Raw genomic sequence first — 21,836 nt, 5'->3', positions numbered from 1 at the left:
CTTTAACAGTGAAAGAGGGTAGACGATAGGAAAGATTGCTACAGCATTTGTGAACATTTTGTGGGTGTGGGGGTGCTCCTCGTCGCTCAGAGAGGGAAATGAGAGTGCAGGTGGTACATGGTACATTTTATATTTGTATATGTGTTTATATTTGTTTACATTTGTATATAAACGTACCTCTAACTCTTACCCTCTTGAGCTAGGTTTTTTGTTTTTTTTGCAACATATGCAAACGCTTCCCACGAGAGATTGATGCTGTTAAATTTTGAAACACGTCATATTTGACCTCAGGGCAACAAGTAAGTAACAACGGATAAAATCTCCATCTGTACTTGCTCACAAGCATGATGATACAGGTTTCTTGAACAAGTAGAATTTCCTAGTAGAATTTTCATTCCATCCCTCATGTTTCACAGTTGACGTTAATCGCTCCAGATGCAAAGATGCTGCCTCTTGACTTTTTCTTTGTTTGATAAGGAGTGGAAACGCTTCACCGCAGAGTTGTTTGAGGTTATGCGACAGCAGCTTGCAGAGAGCTCCGTAAACGTACTCTCGGATCTCTGCGAGACGGAGAAGGCCCTGCTGGTGGAGAGAGCAGCCGGAGCGGCGCGTGCTGGTAAGAATAGCCTAAATGAGCAAGGTCTACTTTCTCGGAATAGAACTCGGATATTAAAAACTTTGCTTCCCTTTCAGTTCTTTTTCACGAACAGAGTGACTATTCTTTTAAGTTTAGTAGAAGCTCATTCTTTCAGTAGAATGCTCCCAGAACTGTTGAGGTGAAATAGTACTGTAACTAGATCATGGGTTTTCCCACATACAGTGTTTAGTGTATTTAGATAGCTTGTGTTGTGGTAAATAGTTTGGTGTCATTGGTGGTGTGGTACACTGGTTGCTGAATAAAGATCTTGTAGGAATAAACCACAGGTAATGCAAGTTACCTGTGAGTCAGCATCCAGCTGTGAGACAAAGGTGAACCTGATTTGTTGGACATACAGAGATAACATCTGCAGGACCATTGTTGTTATCTTGTGACTCTTTATTTGATGATTTGTTGTTTTCCTGAAAACCCTGGGTATATAGAGGGGAACATGGAATGGTTTGAGGAGACTTGGTAATACGACCTCCTGCGCACCATTTGCGTATAGCCATTCATATTACACCTTGTAATTCTTGTAACACATTGTCATTCTATTTCTGCAGTGCACATTGTTTAATAAATTGTATTAATTTGAACATGCATCCTCTTGACTCGCACCACTGCACACTTAGCAGTTTAGAGTCCTAACAGTGCCGTCACAAGATAAATACTAAGTGTATAATTTTAGGTTATACAGGCCACAGGCACGTCCGCGTCTATACAAATAGATAGTGATCCTATAGAGCCACACTATTGGTGGACATTTGCAGTTCCTTTTGTTGAACTGTTAGAACAGTGGAGCAGTTGAACTTTTGGAGTCAGATAAACAAGAACAAAATTAAATGAACCCTGTTCCAGTAGCATTAGTCAGACTACACGCGTTTCCTTCACCTCTCAGATACTTCCGCCTTTTGGTGTATTTGGGGGGTTCTTACACACCTTTGCCCGACCTCGAGTTTGCCTTTACCCTTTTGTTTTATATTGGTTTTTGACTCGTTTCGTATTCTCGACTTCCTGCTTGCCTTTTTGTACTATCGCACATCTGATTTTAGTTTTTTGATGCTGGACGGTACTTCCTCCTCTGTGTTTAATTCTGGCCTTGCCCCCCGCATTTATCAGAAAACACCTCCTCCACCTCCTCCACCTCCTGCACCCCCCTCCACCTCCTGCACCCACTCCACCTCCTCCACCGAGTCATTGTCGCCCCCAAAGCCTGCCGGTGTTGGAACGTGTGATAGATCTCAGGCTCAGTCACACACAAGTTCTCACATTTTGAAAATAGAACCGTTTGGTTGCGGAGAATTGAATAGGCGCCCGTATGACTGTCACCGCCTGAGTGTGGTTTTTCTGTTGTGTCACAGACCCCTGCTGGAACTGAAAGTGGCGATACGTTTGAGGAAGTTGCTTCAATGCTAAACCAAAAAGACAAAGAGCTTGCGTGCGTGATAAGGACGGTGCATTCGGCAAAAGGTTGTACAATGTTGCAGTGAAGCAGTTTTCATATACTATTAAATACTCAAGGGGCTACTGTGATACTGTGAATATATGTATGATAAGCTCTGATTTGATTTGAATTGATCAAATGAATTGTCTTGAAGTGTTAAAATCATTTACTCTCATAGTTGTTGGTGCAACAGTGATATTAGGCTCTTATTTTGTTCACAGATGGTCAGGTAAAAGACCCGTTGCTTAAAGGTGTGAAGGAGATCCTGCAGCCTATTGTTCAAGTCTTTTTTGTCGGTAAGGTAATACATATAATGATAATACAAGTATTAAACAGTCAGTGCCACGGTCAGAAACACAAAAAGCAATAGTAAGCATATACTGTACTGTAAAGGATGTGTTGCCCTGATTATCGAGTATCAAGCTACACCTTTTTCCACTAACGCACAAGCAAACCGGAAATTGCCAGGCGAGACATATTTCCGGTTGATGCCATTGCTGTCAGACGATGGTTGAAACCACAGAAAAGAAAAAAAAACTTGATTTCACTGGAAAAAAAATAAGAGCTGTGTTGAAAATAGTGCTGCTCTCAGATAAAAATACTGAAATGTTGGTCATAAGCATAGAACATATAAAGTCATAAGTCACATATACTGTACACTGTGCTGTGAGAAAGTATTTGATTTCCTGATTTCCTCTATTACTGCATATTTGTCACACTGAATGGTTTTAGACAAAATGCAACATCAGACAAATGGAACCCGAGTAAAAACAAAATACATTTTTCAAATTATTTCATTAATTTATTAAAAAGTTATCAAACACCAAAAGTAAGTACTTACTTGGTTGCACCACCATTAGCAGCAATAATTGCAACCAACCTGCCTGTAATTTGATATCAGTCACATCGCAGGTAAATGCCTGCATTTCTATAGAGCCTTTATCCAAAGCATTGTACAATTGATGCTTCTCATTCTCTAATGACATTCTCTCATGACATTCTCCCTTTTCTCTCCTCTCTAATCAACACTTCCCTCTCTTCCGGTACCATGAAGAGGGCCAGAGTCACTCCCCTGCTCAAAATACCTACTCTGGACCCCTCTGCTCTGAACAACTACCGGCCTGTCTCTCTTCTTTCCTTTCTCGCTAAAACTCTGTCCACTTATCTTCTCCAGAACAATCTCCACGATCCCAACCTGTCCGGCTTCAAGAGTGGCCACTCCACTGAGACCGCCCTGCTCGCGGTCACTGAGGCACTCCACTCTGCAAAAGCCAAATCCCTCTCCTCTGTCCTCATCTTCCTCAACCTTTCGACTGCCTTCGATACAGTCAACCAAGAGATTCTGCTCTCATCGCTGACTGAGATGGGTGTCACAGGATCTGCACTGGCATGGTTTTCCTCCTACCTCTCTGGTCGTTCCTACCAGGTGACCAGAGACTGACCTACCAGGGCTCAGTCTCTGACCCCCACCCTCTACAAACTGGAGTCCCGCAGGGTTCAGTTCTTGGTCCTCTCCTCTCTATACACCATGTCTCTTGGTTCTGTTATCTCTTCCCATGGCTTTTCTTACCATTTTTACACCAATGACACCCAACTCTTTCTTTCCTTCCCCCCCAATACCCAGGTCACCACACAGATCTCTGCCTGCTTGGCTGATATCGCTGCGTGGATGACTTCCCACCACCTGAAGCCTAACCTTGCCAAGACTGAGCTTCTGTACATCCCTGCTAAGTCCTCTCCGACAATCGACCTCTCACTGACTGTTGAGGTCTTTGTAGTATCCTCCTCCCATACTGCCAAGAATCTTGGGGTGACTCTTCCGCCTCACCCTGGTTCCACAAGTATCCTCCACTGCCAGAACCTGCGGGTTCTTCCTTTACAATATACGCCGTATCCGTCATCTCCTGATGGAGAAAGCCACCCAGCTCCTAGTCCAGGCGCTAGTCATTTGCCGCCTGGATTACTGCAACTCCTTCCTGGCCGGTCTCCCAGCTTGTGACAGCAAGCCCCTCCAGCTGGTCCAGAATGCTGCAGCCCGCAATGTGTTTGTCTCGCACCTGGTTAAAGGTACAATAGGTAAGATTTTTGTGCTAAAATATTGTTATGAGGTCATTGTGAAATCCCTTCCTATTGTTGAAAAAGGCTAATTGACTTGTTGACTCACCCTCTGCCTGTGTTTATAGTGATAAACAGTGTTGTGGTTTGAGGCTGTTTGTTGCTGCAATTCCTCTCTTGAGAGGTAGAGTGTAGTCTGATATGTGACTATGCTTATATGACTGTGGGTAAAGGATGTTGAGAGGTAGAGTGTAGTCTGATATGTGACTATGCTTATATGACTGTGGGTCAAGGATGTTGAGATGGAGTGTAAGAGACAGGGTTGACCGAAGGTGGGCCTCAACATCCACATACAGTACAAAGTCAGCCGACTCGCGTTGATGAGCATTCAAAAATTCTCCTCCTCTGCTTTCAAGAAGACAACGTTTCAAGGTCCATTGACCGATGTATGGACACATTTATCACATTATCGGTTGTATTAATTACTGGAATTTCTCCAAAGAACAGTGGAATATATGAAATCTCATCCTAAATCTTGTTGTGGGCAGAGCTCTGAAATTACAGACATGACAAGATCTCAAGGGCCCAAGCTTGCAAACACAGTAAATTAACTCAAGACAAAGTCCAAGGTTTTCCTGTTCTGGATCCAACTCAAAGTCAGTATACAGTGGGAGCAATAATGATTTGATCCCTTGCTGATTTTGTAGGTTTGCCCACTTACAAAGAATGGAACTGTGTAGAATTTTAATCATAGGTACATTTTAACATTGAGAGACAGAATATCACATATAAATCATATAAATTTAATGAATTTAATATCATATTTTCACATGAAATAAGTATTTGATCCATAGAACAATAGGACTTAATACTTGGTGGAGAAACCTTTGTTGGCAAGCACAGAGGTCAGACGTTTGTTGTAGTTTTTCACCAGGTTTGCACAGATCTTGGGAGGGATTTTGGTCCACTCCTCTTTGCAGATCCTCTCCAAATCCTTAAGGTTCCGAGGCTGTCGCTTGGCAACTCGAAGCTTCAGCTCCCTCCACAGATTTTTGATGGGATTTAGGTCTGGAAACTGGCTAGACCACTCCAGGACCTTAATATGCTTCTTTTTGAGCCACTCCTTTGTTGCCTTGGCCGTATGTTTTGGGTCATTGTCATGTTGGAAGACCCATCCACGACCCATTTTCAGTACTCTCACTGAGGGAAAGAGGTTGTCAAAATTTCCTGGTACATGGCCCCATTCATCCTCCCCTCGAAACGGTGAAGTCGTCCTGTCCCTTTAGCTGAGAAACACCCCCAAAGCATAAGGTTTCCACCTCAGTGCTTCACAGTGGGGCGAGTCGAGTTGATGCCAAATAGCTCTATTTTGGTCTCATCTGACCACGGCACCTTCTCCCAAGCCTCCTCTGGATCATCTAGGTGTTCTTTGGCAAACTTCAGACGGGCCGGAACATGTGCCTTCTTCAGCAAAGAAACCTTGCGCACACAGCAGGATTTTAATCCTTCACGGTGTAGTGTGTTACTGATGGTTCTCTTCGTGATCTTGCGTGGAGCCCCAGACCGAGGGAGATTGGTGGTGACTTTGTGTTTCTTCCATTTTCTAATAATTGCTCCAACAGTTAACTTCTCACCAAGCTGCTTGCTTATTTTCTTGTAGCCCATCCCAGCCTTGTGCAGGTCTACAGTTTTGTCCCTGATGTCCTTCGACAGCTCCTTTGTCTTGGCCATGGTGGAAACATCGGAATCTGATTGATTGTGTGGACAGGTGTCTTTTATACAGCTACATAACGATGTAACGAGTTGACAGGTGTTTTGGGTAATGAGTTGAGATTAGGAGTGCTTCTTAATAGAAAACTAACTGGTCTGTGGGAGCCAGAATTATTGCTGATTGGTAGGGGAATCAAATACTTATTTCATGCAAAAATACGAGAATAAATTTATAGAATTTATATGATGTTGTTATTGTGGATTATTTTGTGATATTCTGTCTCTCAATGTTAAAATGTACCAATGATTAAAATTCTACACAGTTCCATTCTTTGTAAGTGGGCAAACCTACAAAATCAGCAAGGGATCAAATAATTATTGCTCCCACTGTAGCTGCGATTATATTTCTGGTTCAGCAAAGTACACAAGATTACTCTGGTCAAATACAACATTTACAGTGGTGTGAAAAAGTGTTTGCCCCCTTCCTGATTTCTTATTTATTTGCATGTTTGTCACACTTAAATGTTTCAGATCAAACAAATTTAAATATTAGTCAAAGACAACACAAGTAAACACAAAATGCAGTTTTTAAATTAAGGTTTTTATTATTAAGGGAGAAAAAAAATCCAAACCTACATGGCCCTGTGTGAAAAAGTGATTGCCCCCTAAACCTAATAACTGGTTGGGCCACCCTTAGCAGCAACAACTGCAATCAAGCGTTTGCAATAACTTGCAATGAGTCTCTTACAGCGCTGTGGAGGAATTTTGGCCCACTCATCTTTACAGAATTGTTGTAATTCAGCCACATTGGAGGGTTTGAGCATGAACCGCGTTTTTAAGGTCATGCCACAGCATCTCAATAGGATTCAGGTCAGGACTTTGACTAGGGCACTCCAAAGTCTTCATTTTGTTTTTCTTCAGCCATTCAGAGGTGGACTTGCTGGTGTGTTTTGGATCATTGTCCTGCTGCAGAACCCAAGTTCATTTCAGCTTGAGGTCACGAACAGATGGCCGGGGATTCTCCTTCAGGATTTTTTGGTAGACAGCAGAATTCATGGTTCCATTTATCACAGCAAGTCTTCCAGGTCCTGAAGCAGCAAAACAGCCCCAGACCATCACACTACCACCACCATATTTTACTGTCGGTATGATGTTCTTTTTCTGAAATGCGGTGTTACTTTTACGCGAGATGTAATGGGACACACACCTTCCAAAAGTTTTTTGCTCAGCAGTGCTTTTCGTCTTGGAACTCTGCCATGCAGGCCATTTTTACCCAGTCTCTTTCTTATGGTGGAGTCATGAACACTGACCTTAACTGAGGCAAGTGAGGCCTGCAGTTCTTTGGATGTTGTTGTGGGGTCTTTTGTGACCTCTTGGATGAGTCGTCGCTGCGCTCTTGGGGTAATTTTGGTCGGCCGGCCACTCCTGGGAAGGTTCACCACTGTTCCATGTTTTCGCCATTTGTGGATAATGGCTCCAACTGGTTCGCTGGAGTCCCAAAGCTTTAGAAATGGCTTTATAACCTTTTCCAGACTGATAGATCTCAATTACTTTCTTTCTCATTTGTTCTTGAATTTCTTTCGATTTCGGCATGATGTCTAGCTTTTGAGGATCATTTGGTCTACTTCACTTTGTCAGGCAGGTCCTATTTAAGTGATTTCTTGATTGAGAACAGGTGTGGCAGTAATCAGGCCTCGGTGTGGCTAGAGAAATTCAACGCAGGTTTGATAAACCACAGTTAAGTTATGTTTTAACAGGGGGGGGGCAATCACTTTTTCACACAGGGCCATGTAGGTTTGGATTTTTTTTCTCCCTTAATAATAAAAACCTTCATTTAAAAACTGCATTTTGTGTTCACTTGTGTTGTCTTTGACTAATATTTAAATTTGTTTGATGATCTGAAACATTTAAGTGTGACAAACATGCAACAAAAAAAGGAATCAGGAAGGGGGCAAACACTTTTTCACACCACTGTATTTGGCTTAGCCTAAATGGTTTGAGAATCATTGGTACTCTGAACATGTGCCTTCATTGTACTGGAGGAGGGTGATGGATATAATTACACATACATATTCAGTACATATTTCAGCAGCTCTCCTCCCTCCATGGACTCAGTTGTTAACCAGCAAGTTCACCATGAGAACAAAGCCTCGAGACAGACGACAAGCTAGGTGACCCCGACCTCAGTACCCACCAGATTATACGTTACATTATTACATTACAAGGCATTTAGCAGACGCTCTTATCCAGAGCGACGTACAACGAAGTGCAGATCCAACACAAGTACAAGTGTGAAGAGGACCTGAGAGGACAGTACAGTTCTGAGTCCTAGTGTAAACACAGATAATCAGAACCCTTGAAGAATACATCAACTTCCAAACTAGCATCCCACAGTTGGCGGCTAGACTACCCCGAGTACAACAATAATAATATACCTGTTCATGTAATGCAGTGGTTCCAAAATTTGGTCCTGGAGTACCCCTGTGTATGCTGGTTTTTGTTCCAACCCCAATGGCCATCAAATAGTTTTAACAAGCTGTTAATCTTTCTGAATTGGGTCCATTTCAACTTAAGATGTATTATTTACCTGAGACCACATTATACCAGATACTGTGTTTATTGCACCATTTTGTAAACAATTACATAAGAAGAGGTAACAGATTTAAAAAATTTGGTTAACTAATCTCATAATTAGGTAGTGGAACTTGTTTAATCTGTAATTATTTTCCTTAAATGTATCAACACAATGCAGGTTTGCCTAGTTATCACTTGCTTTGCCTTTGAATTCTTCATTATCTTCCAAATGGTTAGCTTTGGTGGCCAGGTGTCAACACATTTGTGAAGTAGGAGCCTACTGATTCAAGTCTGAGAGTTGGGGGGGGGGGGGGAAAACACTTTTTAAAGCACATTTAAACACAATATGTAATATTAATTCCAGAAATCTCTCAGAAAATGCTGGAGCGTATGATGAAGACGCAACAATCTGGCAACGAGACATACAAAATGAGGGGTTTTATAATACAGGAAACAAGAGGAAATGGGATCAGGTGTGGGGAAACAATCAGGAATTGAAAACGCAGGTGAAACGAATGCCAATGAATGAACAAACTGACAGGGTAACTACGGTGTGTACAGAGGGTACTAAAACACAGAAACGTGACGCATTTGTCATTATACTACACAGTGAAAAACATAAAACCTGACAACTAAGTGTTCTGGGGTTTCCGTTTGGGAAATATGCTTATGTGCCATTGAATTAGTGTGTTATTTCATGAATGTGTTGGACTTGTTGAATGTAGTAGGTGCGTGCAGTTAACTTGCAGACCTGCCATCTGTCTGTAGTCTCTTGTGCATTATTAGTATGGACATATTATTAAGTACATTTGTTTAGAAGATTTTAAGAACACGTGGCTTGAGTTACGTTCATACCATCTTCATTCTCATTATCTTCATCATGATTCTTGTTTTGTCATTGTTGTTGCTATTGGTGTATCTTCTCTGACGATGAATTAGCTGATCTGAAACAAGAATAGAATGAGTTTTCATAAAACGCTAATAGTTGGCTTTATTTTGGGTGCAACCATCTATTATTTTTGCTACAAATATATATTTATTTTTAAAATAATTATTCTCATAATGTTTTTATCATTCTACTGCATTATCGGTTACTGCTGATTCAGGTGTACCTAATGAATATTGAACAACAGAAAATATCTGAGGTATGACTGTTTATAAACATTGCCTAGACATTCAGTCCAAAAAATGCACACACAGCAGAAATCAACAAAACGAGTTAGGAGGTAATGTGTGTTTGAGTACATGTTTTGCAAAAGGCAGTATAGTTTGATGCAGTACAATGGGAAGATAGGTACGCTACCTTCAATTCCGGTAATTGTCTTTTCAAATTTTAACAATTTTTCATCCAGACCAGAATAATCGTCCACCAAAAATAAGTGATCTTCATCAGGATCTGATGCAATTTCCTTCAGCTCTTGAATTGCCCTGGTATCATTTGCAACATCTCCAACCTAAAAATCAGAACATAGTGTCTTATTCTCCAGCATTTACCCAGTCACATTTGTAAGCCCAGTGAATCTGCAATGGCCTCCATCAGTTTGGGAAAGTGCAGACAAGCACACATATTCTCCAAGGCACGTACAGCCAGGTCCTTTTTCCTCTCTACCATCTACGGCAGGGATCAGCAGCTTTGGCCCTCCAATCCAAATCCAGCCCGGGTTATCTCCCAGGTAATTAGTGTATCTGATTGGCCAGACTGTCTTTACACCTGACTCCCAGGTAAAGGGAGGGTGGAAAACCAGCAGTTCTCAGCCCTCCAGGACCGTGAGTTGCTGATCCCTGGTTTACGGACTTAGCCCTGCTCCCATTCACCAGGAGAACCTCAGACAGACTGCCAGCACCCAGAGGAGGAGTCAGTGTCAACCAATCAGTGCAGAGACAGATGATGACACCATAGCTGTGGTGTGATATAGTTATGTCTTCCTCCATGCTCTAATGCAGTGCTGCTTAACTCCAGGTGCTGTGGGCCATAGTGCCTGCAGGTATTTGCTCCAACCACACCCTACACCAGCCGATGAAAAAAAAAAAAAAATTTAAAAAAATCTTTCCTGCTCGGTTCAGGAAGTACGCTTGTGAGTGAAATCAGATGGTGTAGTTAGGGTTGCCACACATTCTGGTTTTCCCTTTTTTGAGCAACTGCCCCGGAAAATGATATTCTTTCCAAATGATTTTTGCACTTCTAAATGTCAGAGTTCCAAATAAAACCAGATTATTCTACTGCTATTCTGTTTTTTCCTCTTTAAGTTTTGACATCCAATGCCGTGTCTGTAAACAGGTAAAAATGAGTAAAGCACAGCGACGATTGGCCATATGCCGATACTTCTTTTTAATTGGAAGCAGAAATACGAAAGCTTTCCTTATCACCTAGCAACTGCTGCACGGGCTGTCAGTCCCGGTTTTTCACAAATAAAATGTGGCAACGCAAGGTGTAGTGCATGGTTGGAGCAAATACCTGCAGACACTGCAGCACCAGGAGTTCAGTAGCCCTGCTGTAATGTATTACTTGTACGTACTCCTTGTATGTACGGCATGTTTGAGAGCGCTCCACAGATTTTTCATAATATTCAAGTCTGTGGTGGCCATTCCAAAACTTGAATCGGTCTTATCTGGAGGTACTTCATGGTTTATTTTGAGGTATGCTTTGGATCATTGTTTTGCTGGAATCCATTCTTCCTTCCACTCGCACAATATTTCCTGTGCCCCCAGCTGCCACACAACCTTAAAGCATAATGGCTCCGTCTCATGCTTCCCAGTTGGCAAGGCAACAAAGGCTTCACCCTTTTTTTTCTCCAAGCATACCTTCTTTGGTGGTGGTAAAAAAGTTTTCATCAGTATAAAGTACATTGTTCCAAAAGGCTTCAGCCTTCTCAATGTTTTCTTTTGCATACTTCAGATTAGATGGAGGATTTTGTTGTTTAAAGTATGTTGTATTGCTGTCCTGTGAACAGCTAGAACTGTGTTTGCTACTGATGTGTGGGTTCTTTTAAGCATTTCTCACCAGGTCTCGGGCCATTCTATCTGAAATCTTTCTTGATCTTCCAAACCTTGCCTTGACTTCAACTGTTCCATTCATCTTCCATTTTCTAATTATTCTGACATTGGAAATAGGTAGATTGAAACATTAAGAGAGAAAAACATTTGTAGCGTTCTCCTTCTTGGTGGAAATCTTCATTCTGAACTCCTTGGACAATTGTTAAGAGGAACCCATGCTTGATAACACCAGACAGAACAGCCACTGCAGTTGGATACTTTAGAAGGCAGAATAAAAAGTGAATCCCCGGAATTATACTTACCTGAGTCATCATAGCCATAATGATTAAATCACCTGGGTCTGGGCCTTGGTAATCATCTTTTTAAAAAGTAACAATATTCATGAACCGTAAAAAATGAAAATAAAAAGCAACCTTGCTTTAAAATTTGCAGAAAGGATGAATATTTTGGAGTTGGAATGTTATGTGAGGTTTGCTTTCGATCACATACTGATTGATTGTTACAGACATTTAAACCAGGGGTGGCAAAATCTTTGCACCTCACTGTCAATAGCAATGTTTTTCTTCAATGATTGGATATTAAATTAGTTTCACAGATATGACCTACCCCTATAGCCAAGCGAAGAATGTTTTTCATTTTTGGCGAGTTCAGGACATCTGTGAGGTTCATTTGGTCAAGGAATATTATTCCATCCGTGATTATGATCATGATCTTCCTGGCTTCCTCCTTTGATCCATTCTCAGCAACAAAAACATGCTCACTGAAAATAAGTGTTCACATTTATTTGGTGAAAATTCATGTACATTATTTTAAAAGTGAGGCAACAATACAAGAACACTTTCAGAAAGTTTCAGAAAGAGGAAGTTATTCAGAAGATTTCTCAACAAGAAATACATTTAGTTTTAACCAGAAATGGGGAGAGTCTTGTAGATGACATGCTTGATTTAAATTATTTTCAGTTGAAAAACCAGTCAAAGGGATTCCCGGACAAAGCTACAATAGTCTGTCCTGTGAAGGTCTCAGGAGCAGCCCAGACCCAAGCAGAGGCTCTACTGTGTGTGGCCAATGCAAATAAATAACCAGCACAATTATTTAACTTGTGGCGGCACGGATGGTGGGTAGCACTGCCGCCTCACAGCAAGTCCTGGGTTCAAATCCCGGTCGGCCGGGGCCTCTCTGTGTGGAGTTTGCATGTTCTCCCCATGTTTGTGTGGGTTTCCTCCGGGTAGTCCAGTTCCTCCCACAGTCCAAAGACATGCAAGTTAGGCTGATTGGAGAGTCTAAATTGCCCATGGGTATGAGTGTGTGAGTGAATGGTGTGTGTGCCCTGCGATGGACTGGCGACCTGTCCAGGGTGTATTCCTGCCTTTTGCCCAATGTATGCTGGGATGGGCTCCAGCCCCCCTGCATCCCTGTTCAGGATGAACCGGTTCAGATAATGGATGGATGGATGGATTACTTAATTTCATTAATATCATGAGATTAGTCATATTACTTTGATTAACACATTTCTTGGAGAGAGCAAATGACCATATGGAGAATGATATAGTAAGGACTAAGGAAGGGCTTGAACATTCGTCTTCAACACAGGCACCATTTAAATATCCCTTTATCTTGGGTAAAAAAATTATAGTTCAATTTTATATATATATATATATAATGTGTGTGTGTGTGTGTGTGTGTGTGTGTGTGTGTGTGTGTGTGTGTGTGTGAAAACACACTTCCAAGGCAATCAAAAGCCAAAACTGTATACTGAAAGCTTTCTTATACAGGCACTAAAGAAGAAAATTAACACACCTGACTACTGGGGGGGGGGGGGGGGACTATGCATCCATGCTGTAATTTCCACATGGTGAGACCAAATATATAAAAACCCCTTTTACTAAAAGCTGAGAATCTGCACTATAACCATATATGATTTCAAATCTAAAATTGAAATGAATTTGATGAAAAAAGTTAAAGATTCTAAGCATTTATTAAAGGGTATTTTTATAAATTTGTATGCTTATTGCACTCCCATTTCAGGGCACCATAATGTTTGGGACAAATGGCTTCACAGGTCTGAGTTTCTATAACTCAGAGTTATAGAAAAAGAACAACCAGAGACATATGCCAACCAACAGGTCAAAATAAACTGTAATATTATACTTACAGGACATGGTTGATGGCTGAAGCTGTTTTTGTGTAATGCATGATCTGCTCTAAGCTTTTAACCTTTTCAATAGCTTTTCTGCCATTTTCATTTTCCAGGAGCGAAAGTTCAGTTCTTATATCTCTTCCGTATTGTACAATTGCAAAATTACACTGTTGAAAAACAGAACAAGATGTTAATTTCACCCTTATATTCACAAATATTATTTGTTTTCTGAAACCCACCCTGTTACTACATCACATACTCCATGATTTACCTAATTTTGCTTTTTCTCAAGCTGTAACCATTACACTCTGTAACCAGAACTTTGTCGGTCTATGCATGACCGCTCAAAACTTTTGTCATTTGACTGTGACACTATATTAGTTATTTTTAACAAATTTAAGTGTTGCAAATGATCTGTGAAAATGCAGAAATATATGCAAATATATTTTCCCTTTTTGGGGGGGTTTGTAGCCACTCCCTGTTGTTTTGGCTGGCATGTGTTCAGAGGCAGAGCCTTGATGCCAAAGTTTTCATTTAGATTATACTTCAATAAATATAAATTCATCATGAGTTGTCTGACTGAAATGATGAAGCCTAGTTCGGGCAGACAAGAAGCACTCCCTGCTCACAGGATGTGTCATGAGTTTTGTCTGTTAGTTTATTTGTTATTCTTGTAAATTTATTAATTTTCATTATCATGTCTGGTTTTCCGTTTACATTCATAGTTCATTGCACTCGTCTTCCCCTGTGATGTCTGTGTCTTTATGTAGTTCTGAGCCCGAGTCACTACCCTGTCTGCGTGAATCACTATTCAGGTGTTTTCGGAATTTCCCATGATTCCTTCTCAGTCTCGCTTTTCTTACTTCCTGCTTTCTCTCCATTCATGTTTGTAGATAGCACTAATATACTAATCCCGACTAACAGAGAATTTGTACAGTACTAATTATATTAACACACTAATATGTTTGTTGAACTAACAAACTAACATTCACTAGTTTTGGGTATTTATAGTTTAATCACATAACTAATAGACTAGCTCTCTATTTCTAGACTGCTCTATAACTCTGCCTCCCTGTTCTATCTCTAATTTCCTGCCTTAATTCAGCGAAGTGTTCACACCTGCTCTTCACTATCTCTACATTCCTCAACTCTGTGCAATTGTCTACTCCCTAGTCCGGAGCCGTTTGTATTACATGTGTGTCTATGTGAATCCAGTCCCACGTTTTCGTTCCTCCCTCGTCATTGTATGATTGCCTTTTCATGTGTCTCCTCTGATGTTTATTTGTTAGACTGCTCTCACTCCCATGCCCCGCCTAGATTGTCTCATTCCCCTGTGTATTTATACCTGTCCTTTTCAGTTGCTCTTTGCTAGTTTGTCTCTTCCTGTTTCCGAGTTCCGAGCTCTTGTATTCCTCCCCCCCCCCCCTTTGTCATTCTGTCTGGTTTTGCTCTTTTTGGATTTTTCTGGTTATTGAACGCTGCCTGTTTTTGATTACGCTCTGCCTGCCCCGCATATACCTGCCTGTCTGGATTTCAAACATCGCCTGTCCCTGGATTACATTTTGGATTTGCCCCCTGTTTACTTCATTGAACCTGCCATTTTACCCGAATCTACGATTGCTTCTTCTGTCCCCCAAAACCTGACAGGAGGAGGTATTTAAACCACCAACCACATTCACACCATTGCTCATTCTGCATACCGCTGCTGCCCTGCTGCCATGGCTCTGCTGTATGTTGTTGCTGATCTGCTAGCTGTGCTGCATTTTCAGAGAGTTCTTGCCCTCCTACCCCCAACCCAACAGTCACCTGTGGACTCTGTTTCTCAAGATCTCCATGGGGGGGGGGGGGTGTCGTCACTCCCTGTTGTTTTCGATGGCTTACAACAGGGAGTGATAAGAGGCAGAGCCTTGAGGCCATACTTCACATTTACGTTAAACATCAATAAATATTGCTACATTTAATCATGAGTCTGAAATACGGCAGTTTGTAAGCAAAATGGTCATTTTTGCTAAGCAGCTAAAGAACATATTTAAATGTAGACTATTCACTATCAGTTATCAAAAACCTTTTTTCTGAATTATAAATTCGTAACATCACAGACACAATGACTGTGACGTAAAAAAAAAGTGTCCTGCTGCAAAGGTCAGGTCCCCCTTGACATCTCCTCAAACAGGAAGAAGATCAAAATCATTTAAAGTGGCACCGTCTGCTGAGAAACACCTCATAAAATCATCAAAGAAAGCCTTCCAAAAATAAATTATGTGGTTTAAATGCAATCACATTGCAAAAGTAAAAATAATTTAAATTGAAAGATCATTTCTTCTCACAATCTTAATTAAACACAAATCCACCATTTTGCAGTGTCTGAATTACTGTGAAAAAATAAAGATGTATGTGTGTGCATGGTAAATGCATATTTGGCTGATATTTATCCATTTAAACATCTAAATTTTATTGACAGACTTAAGATCCACGACATGAGTTCAGTACTTACAGTGAAGCAGGTTTCCCAAACCTTTTTCATTGTGTTACAAATGAAATCCTTTGCCTTCTGAAAATCTGGAGGGTCAATACTCCCAGAACCATCCAGAACAAAGGCAATCTCCGTCCCTGCATCTACAAAACCACAATTATAGCAATAATATCAGGAATGTAGAACAAGCGACCCAGATTCAAGACCAAGGTGTAAATTTCATAGCAAAGTCTTTATTATAAAGCAGGTCAGACAGGCAAAGATCAAGAGCCAGCAAACAGAATCAGTAGGGATAAGGCAGTTTGTAATAGAGTGTCTAGGCAATGGGTCAATACACCAGAAAACAGGAACAATAAGGAGAATCCAAAACAGGGTTGTGGTCACAGGTGAAGGGTCGATAACAGATGGGCAAAGCAGACAAAAACAGAATCCGAAAAGAAGGGTCGATAAACTACAGTTCAAAACAAGACAGATGGGAAAAGCTAAATGCAAAAGTTGGGACCGATACAGGTCCTAACAGAAATCAATCACAAAATGCTGGAGCGCATGATCAAGACACATAACAATCTGGCGACGAGACATACAAAATGAGGGGTTTTATAATACAGGTAACAAGAGGAAATGGTGATCAGGTGTGGGGAATCAGGAAGTGAAAATGCAGGTGAAACTAATAACAATGAAACTGACAGGGTGACTGCTGTGTGCACAGAGGGTACTAACACGGAAAAGCAATGCACAGAATACAACTCCGTAAAAAAGACAAAACCTGACAGATAAGTGTTCCGTGCTTTCCTTTTGGGAAATATGCCTATGTGCCATTGATTCAGTTTGTTATTTTGTGAATGTGTTGGACTTTGAATGTAGTAGGTGCGTGCAGTTAACTTGTAGACCTGCCATCTGTCTGTAGTCTGTGGTGCATTATTAGTATGGAAATATTATTAAGTACATTTTTGAGTTTGAGTTGAGAAGATTTACAGAATACAAGTGGCCTGAGTTATGTCCATGCCATCATCATTCTCAATAGTAAGGGGGTGGGAGACCAAGAGCGGATCACAAAGTTACCCATGATAAGTTGGATAACCTCTGGTATAATCTAGGAACCCCCCACGAGTATGGGGCGACATGGCTCAGGCAGTAAGAGCAGTCATTTGGCAGTCGGAGGGTTGCTGGTTCGATCCCCCGCCCGGGCTGTGTTGAAGTGTCCCTGAGCAAGACACCTAATCCCCAAATGCTCCTGACGAGCTGGTCGGGGCCTTGCATGGCAGCCAATCGCTGTCAGTGTGTGAGTGTGTGTATGAATGGGTGAATGGAGAAGCATCAATTGTACAGTGCTTTGGATAAAGGCGCTATATAAATGCATGCCATTTTACCATTTATGTGGGGTCACTAGATCCATCCATCAATTATCTTAACCTGCTTATCCTGATCAGGGTCGCAGGGGGGCTGGAGCCTATCCCAGCATATATTGGGCGAAAGGCAGGAATACACCTCTAAGTTTAAGAGGGCTTTAGAAGCCAATAAAAATAAAAAAAATCTCCAAACAAAGAGCAAAACTACCAGTCACTATGCTTATAATGAAGTGTAAGAGGATGCTGAATTCCTTTCGAGGCTAAAAGCACTCCAGTCCTCCAACTACCTCTGTACCGGCTCAAACACCAAAGCCCAGAGCAGTGCCAGGAAGAGACTTAAATATCTCTCATAAAACACTTATATACAGTACTGTGCAAAAGTTTTAGGCAGTTGTGAAAAAATGCTGTAAAATAAGAATGCTTTCAAAAATAGAAATGTTAAGAGTTTATTTTTTATCAATTAACAAAATGCATGAACAGAAGAAGTGAATGAACAGAAGGAAAATCTAAATCAAATCAATATATATTTTGCCTTCAAAACAGCATCAATTCATCTAGGTATACTTGCATGCAGTTTTTGAAGGAACTCGGCAGGTAGGTTGTTCCAAACATCTTGGAGAACTAGCCACAGTTCTTCTGTGGATTTAGGCAGCCTCAAATGCTTCTTCGTGTAATCCCAGACAGACTCGATAATGTTGAGATCAGGGCCATACCATCACTTCCAGGACTCCTTATACTTATTTACACTGAAGATAGTTCTTAATGACATTGGCTGTATGTGTGGGGTCATTGTCCTGCTACAGAATACATTTGGGGCCAATCAGATGCCTCCCTGATGGTATTGCATGATAAGTATCTGCCTGTACTTCTCAGCATTGAGGAGACCATTCATTCTGACCAAATCCCCAACTCCATTTGCAGAAATGCAGCCCCAAACTTGCAAGGAACCTCCACCATGCTTCACTTTTGCCTGCAAACACTCATTCTTGTACTGCTCTCCAACCCTTCGGCGAACAAACTGCCTTCTGCTACAGCCAAACATGTAACATTTTGACTCCTCAGCCCAGGAAACCTGCTGCCATTTTTCTGCACCCCAGTTCCTGTGTTTTCGTGCATATTTGAGTTGCTTGGCTTTGTTTCCACGTCGGAGGAAACAAAGCCAAGCACGTCTTCCATGAAGACCACTTATGACCAGACTTCTCCGCACAGTAGACGGGTGTACCTGGGTCCCACTGGTTTCTGCCAATTCTGAGCTGATGGGACTGCTGGACATCTTCCGATTGCGAAGGCAAGTAAGCATGATATGCCTTTCATCTGCTGCACGAAGTTTCCTTGGCCGACCACTGTGTCTACGTTCCTCAACGTTGCCTGTTTCTTTGTGCTTCTTCAACAGAGCTTAGACAGCACATCTGGAAACCCCTGTCTGCCTTGAAATAATTTCTGCCTGGGAGAGACCTTGTTGATGCAGTATACAGTGCATCCGGAAAGTATTCACAGCGCTTCACTTTTCCCACATTTTGTTATGTTACAGCCTTATTCCAAAATTGAATAAATTCATTTTTTTCCTCAAAATTCTACACACAACACCCCATAATGACAACATTAAAGAAGTCTTTTTGAAATTGTTGCAAATTTATTAAAACACATGTACGTAAGTATTCACAGCCTTTGCTCAATACTTTGTTGATGCACCTTTGGCAGCAATTACAGCCTCAAGTCTTTTTGAATATGATGCCACAAGCTTGGCACACCTATCTTTGGGCAGTTTCACCCATTCCTCTTTGCAGCACCTCTCAAGCTCCATCAGGTTGGGTGGGGCATCGGTGCACAGCCATTTTCAGATCTCTCCAGAGATGTTCAATCGGATTCAAGTCTGGGCTCTGGCTGGGCCACTCAAGGACATTCACAGAGTTGTCCTGAAGCCACTCCTTTGATATCTTGGCTGTGTGCTTAGGGTCGTTGTCCTGCTGAAAGATGAACCGTCGCCCCAGTCTGAGGTCAAGAGCGCTCTGGAGCAGGTTTTCATCCAGGATGTCTCTGTGCATTGCTGCATTCATCTTTCCCTCAATCCTGACTAGTCTCCCAGTTCCCGCCGCTGAGAAACATCCCCACAGCATGATGCTGGCACCACCATGCTTCACTGTAGGGATGGTATTGGCCAGGTGATGAGCGGTGCCTGGTTTCCTCCAAACATGACACCTGGCATTCACGCCAAAGAGTTCAATCTTTGTCTCATCAGACCAGAGAATTTTGTTTCTCATGGTTTGAGAGTCCTTCAGGTGACTTTTGGCAAACTCCAGGCGGGCTGCCATGTGCCTTTTACTAAGGAGTGGCTTCCGTCTGGCCACTCTACCATACAGGCCTGATTGGTGGATTGCTGCAGAGATGGTTGTCCTTCTGGAAGGTTCTCCTCTCTCCACAGAGGAACGCTGGAGCTCTGACAGTGACCATCGGGTTCTTTGTCACCTCCCTGACTAAGGCCCTCCTCCCCCGATTGCTCAGTTTAGACGGGCGGCCAGCTCTAGGAAGAGTCCTGGTGGTTCCGAACTTCTTCAATTTACCGATGATGGAGGCCACTGTGCTCATTGGGACCTTCAAAGCAGCAGACATTTTTCTGTACCTTTCCCCAGATTTGTGCCTCGAGACAATCCTGTCTCGGAGGTCTACAGGCAATTCCTTTTAAATTCATGCTTGGTTTGTGCTCCGACATGCACTGTCAACTGTGGGACCTTATATAGACAGGTGAGTGCCTTCCCAAATCATGTCCAATGAACTGAATTTACCACAGGTGGGCTCCAATTAAGCTGTAGAAACATCTCGAGGTTGATCAGTGGAAACAGGATGCACCTTAGCTCAATTTTGAGCTTCATGGCAAGGTTGTGAATACTTAAGTACATGTGATTTCTTAGTTTTTTATTTTTAATAAATTTGCTAAAATTTCAAAAAAACTTCTTTTTTGTTGTCATTATGGGGAATTTTCAGGAAAAAAATGAATTTATTCCATTTTGGAATAAGGCTGTAACATAACAAAATGTGGGAAAAGTGAAGCGCTGTGAATACTTTCCGGATGCACTGTAACTATGGTCTATGACATCTGACAATAAACTGTCTTCAGCAACCTCACCTTGGAAGCAGAGTTTGGCTGTTCTTCACTCAGTTTTAACCCTCCTACACAACTGTTTCTGTTTCAGTTAATGATTGTTTTTCAACCTACATATTAAATTGATGATCATTAGCTCCTGTTTGGTATAATTGGTTAATCACACACTGACTATATGCCTACAAAATCCTGACTTTGTGCAAGTCTACCTAGAAGAATTGATGCTTTTGTGAAGGCAAAGGGTGGTCACACCAAATATTTATTTGATTTAGATTTTTCTAAAGATTTTTAGATTTTTTTTCAGTCACTTTGCATTTTGATAATTGATCAAAATAAACTATGAACAACACTTTTTACACTTGTTACACTTGCCTAAAACACAGTACTGTAGTTTTTTGTGTGCAACCATCTATTTTTAAAATATTTTGTATTTTAAAAATAATTATATTTATAATGTTTTTATTTTTTATTATTATTCTATTGCATTATCAGTTACTGCTGAGTCATAGGATTCAGGTGTACTCAATGAATATTTAACAACAGAAAATATCTGAGGTGTATAAAAATTGCCTGGACAGTCAGTCCAAAAAATGCACACACAGTAGAACAAAGCGAGTTAGGAGGTAATGTGTGTTTGAGTACATGTTTTCCAAAAGGCAATATAGTTTGATGCAGTACAATGGGAAGATAGGTACGCTACCTTCAATTCCGGTAATTGTCTTTTTAAATTTGGATAATTTTTCACCCAAACCAGAATAATCGTCCACGAAAAATAAGTGATCTTCATCAGGATCTGATGCAATTTCCTTCAGCTCTTGAATTGCCTTGGTATCATTTACAACATTTCCAACCTAAAAATCAGAACATAGTGTCTTATTCTCCAGCATTTACCCAGTCACATTTGTAAGCCCAGTGAATCTGCAATGGCCTCCATCAGTTTGGGAAAGTGCAGACAAGCACACATATTCTCCAAGGCACATACAGCCGGGTCCTTTTTCCTCTCTACCATCTACGGCAGGGATCAGCAGCTCTGGCCCTCCAATCCACACCCAGCCCGGTTTTCTTTTCTCCCAGGTAATTAGTGATACTGATTGGCCAGACTGTCTTTACACCTGACTCCCAGGTAAAGGGAGGGTGGAAAACCAGCAGTTCTTGGCCCTCCAGGACCGTGAGTTGCTGATCCCTGGTTTACGGACTTTCACCAGGAGAACCTCAGGCAGACTGCACCCAAAGGAGGAGTCAGTGTCAACCAATCAGTGCAGAGACAGATGATGACACCATAGCTGTGGTGTGATATAGTTATGTCTTCCTCCAGGGGTCTTCACACAATAACAGTTTGATTCCTGGTGAGCTCTAATGCAGT

General features: G+C 41.5%; 1 protein-coding gene across 1 annotated transcript in view; it reads left to right on the top strand.

Annotated features, from left to right (window-relative positions):
- Positions 1-116: 116 nt before the first annotated feature.
- Positions 117-21,836, top strand: part of LOC133107658 (uncharacterized) — a 50,857-nt gene continuing 29,137 nt past the window's right edge. The window contains exon 1 of the mRNA XM_061216698.1: positions 117-616. Coding sequence (XP_061072682.1) covers positions 436-616 — 181 coding nt within the window. The 5' untranslated portion in view covers positions 117-435. The remainder of the gene's footprint in view (positions 617-21,836) is intronic.

The sequence above is a fragment of the Conger conger genome, chromosome 13 (assembly GCF_963514075.1).
Source record: "Conger conger chromosome 13, fConCon1.1, whole genome shotgun sequence".
In the NCBI taxonomy this organism is placed as follows: domain Eukaryota; kingdom Metazoa; phylum Chordata; class Actinopteri; order Anguilliformes; family Congridae; genus Conger; species Conger conger.
Note: the sequence above shows the minus strand (reverse complement) of the source record. Positions and strands in the feature narration are given on the sequence as shown.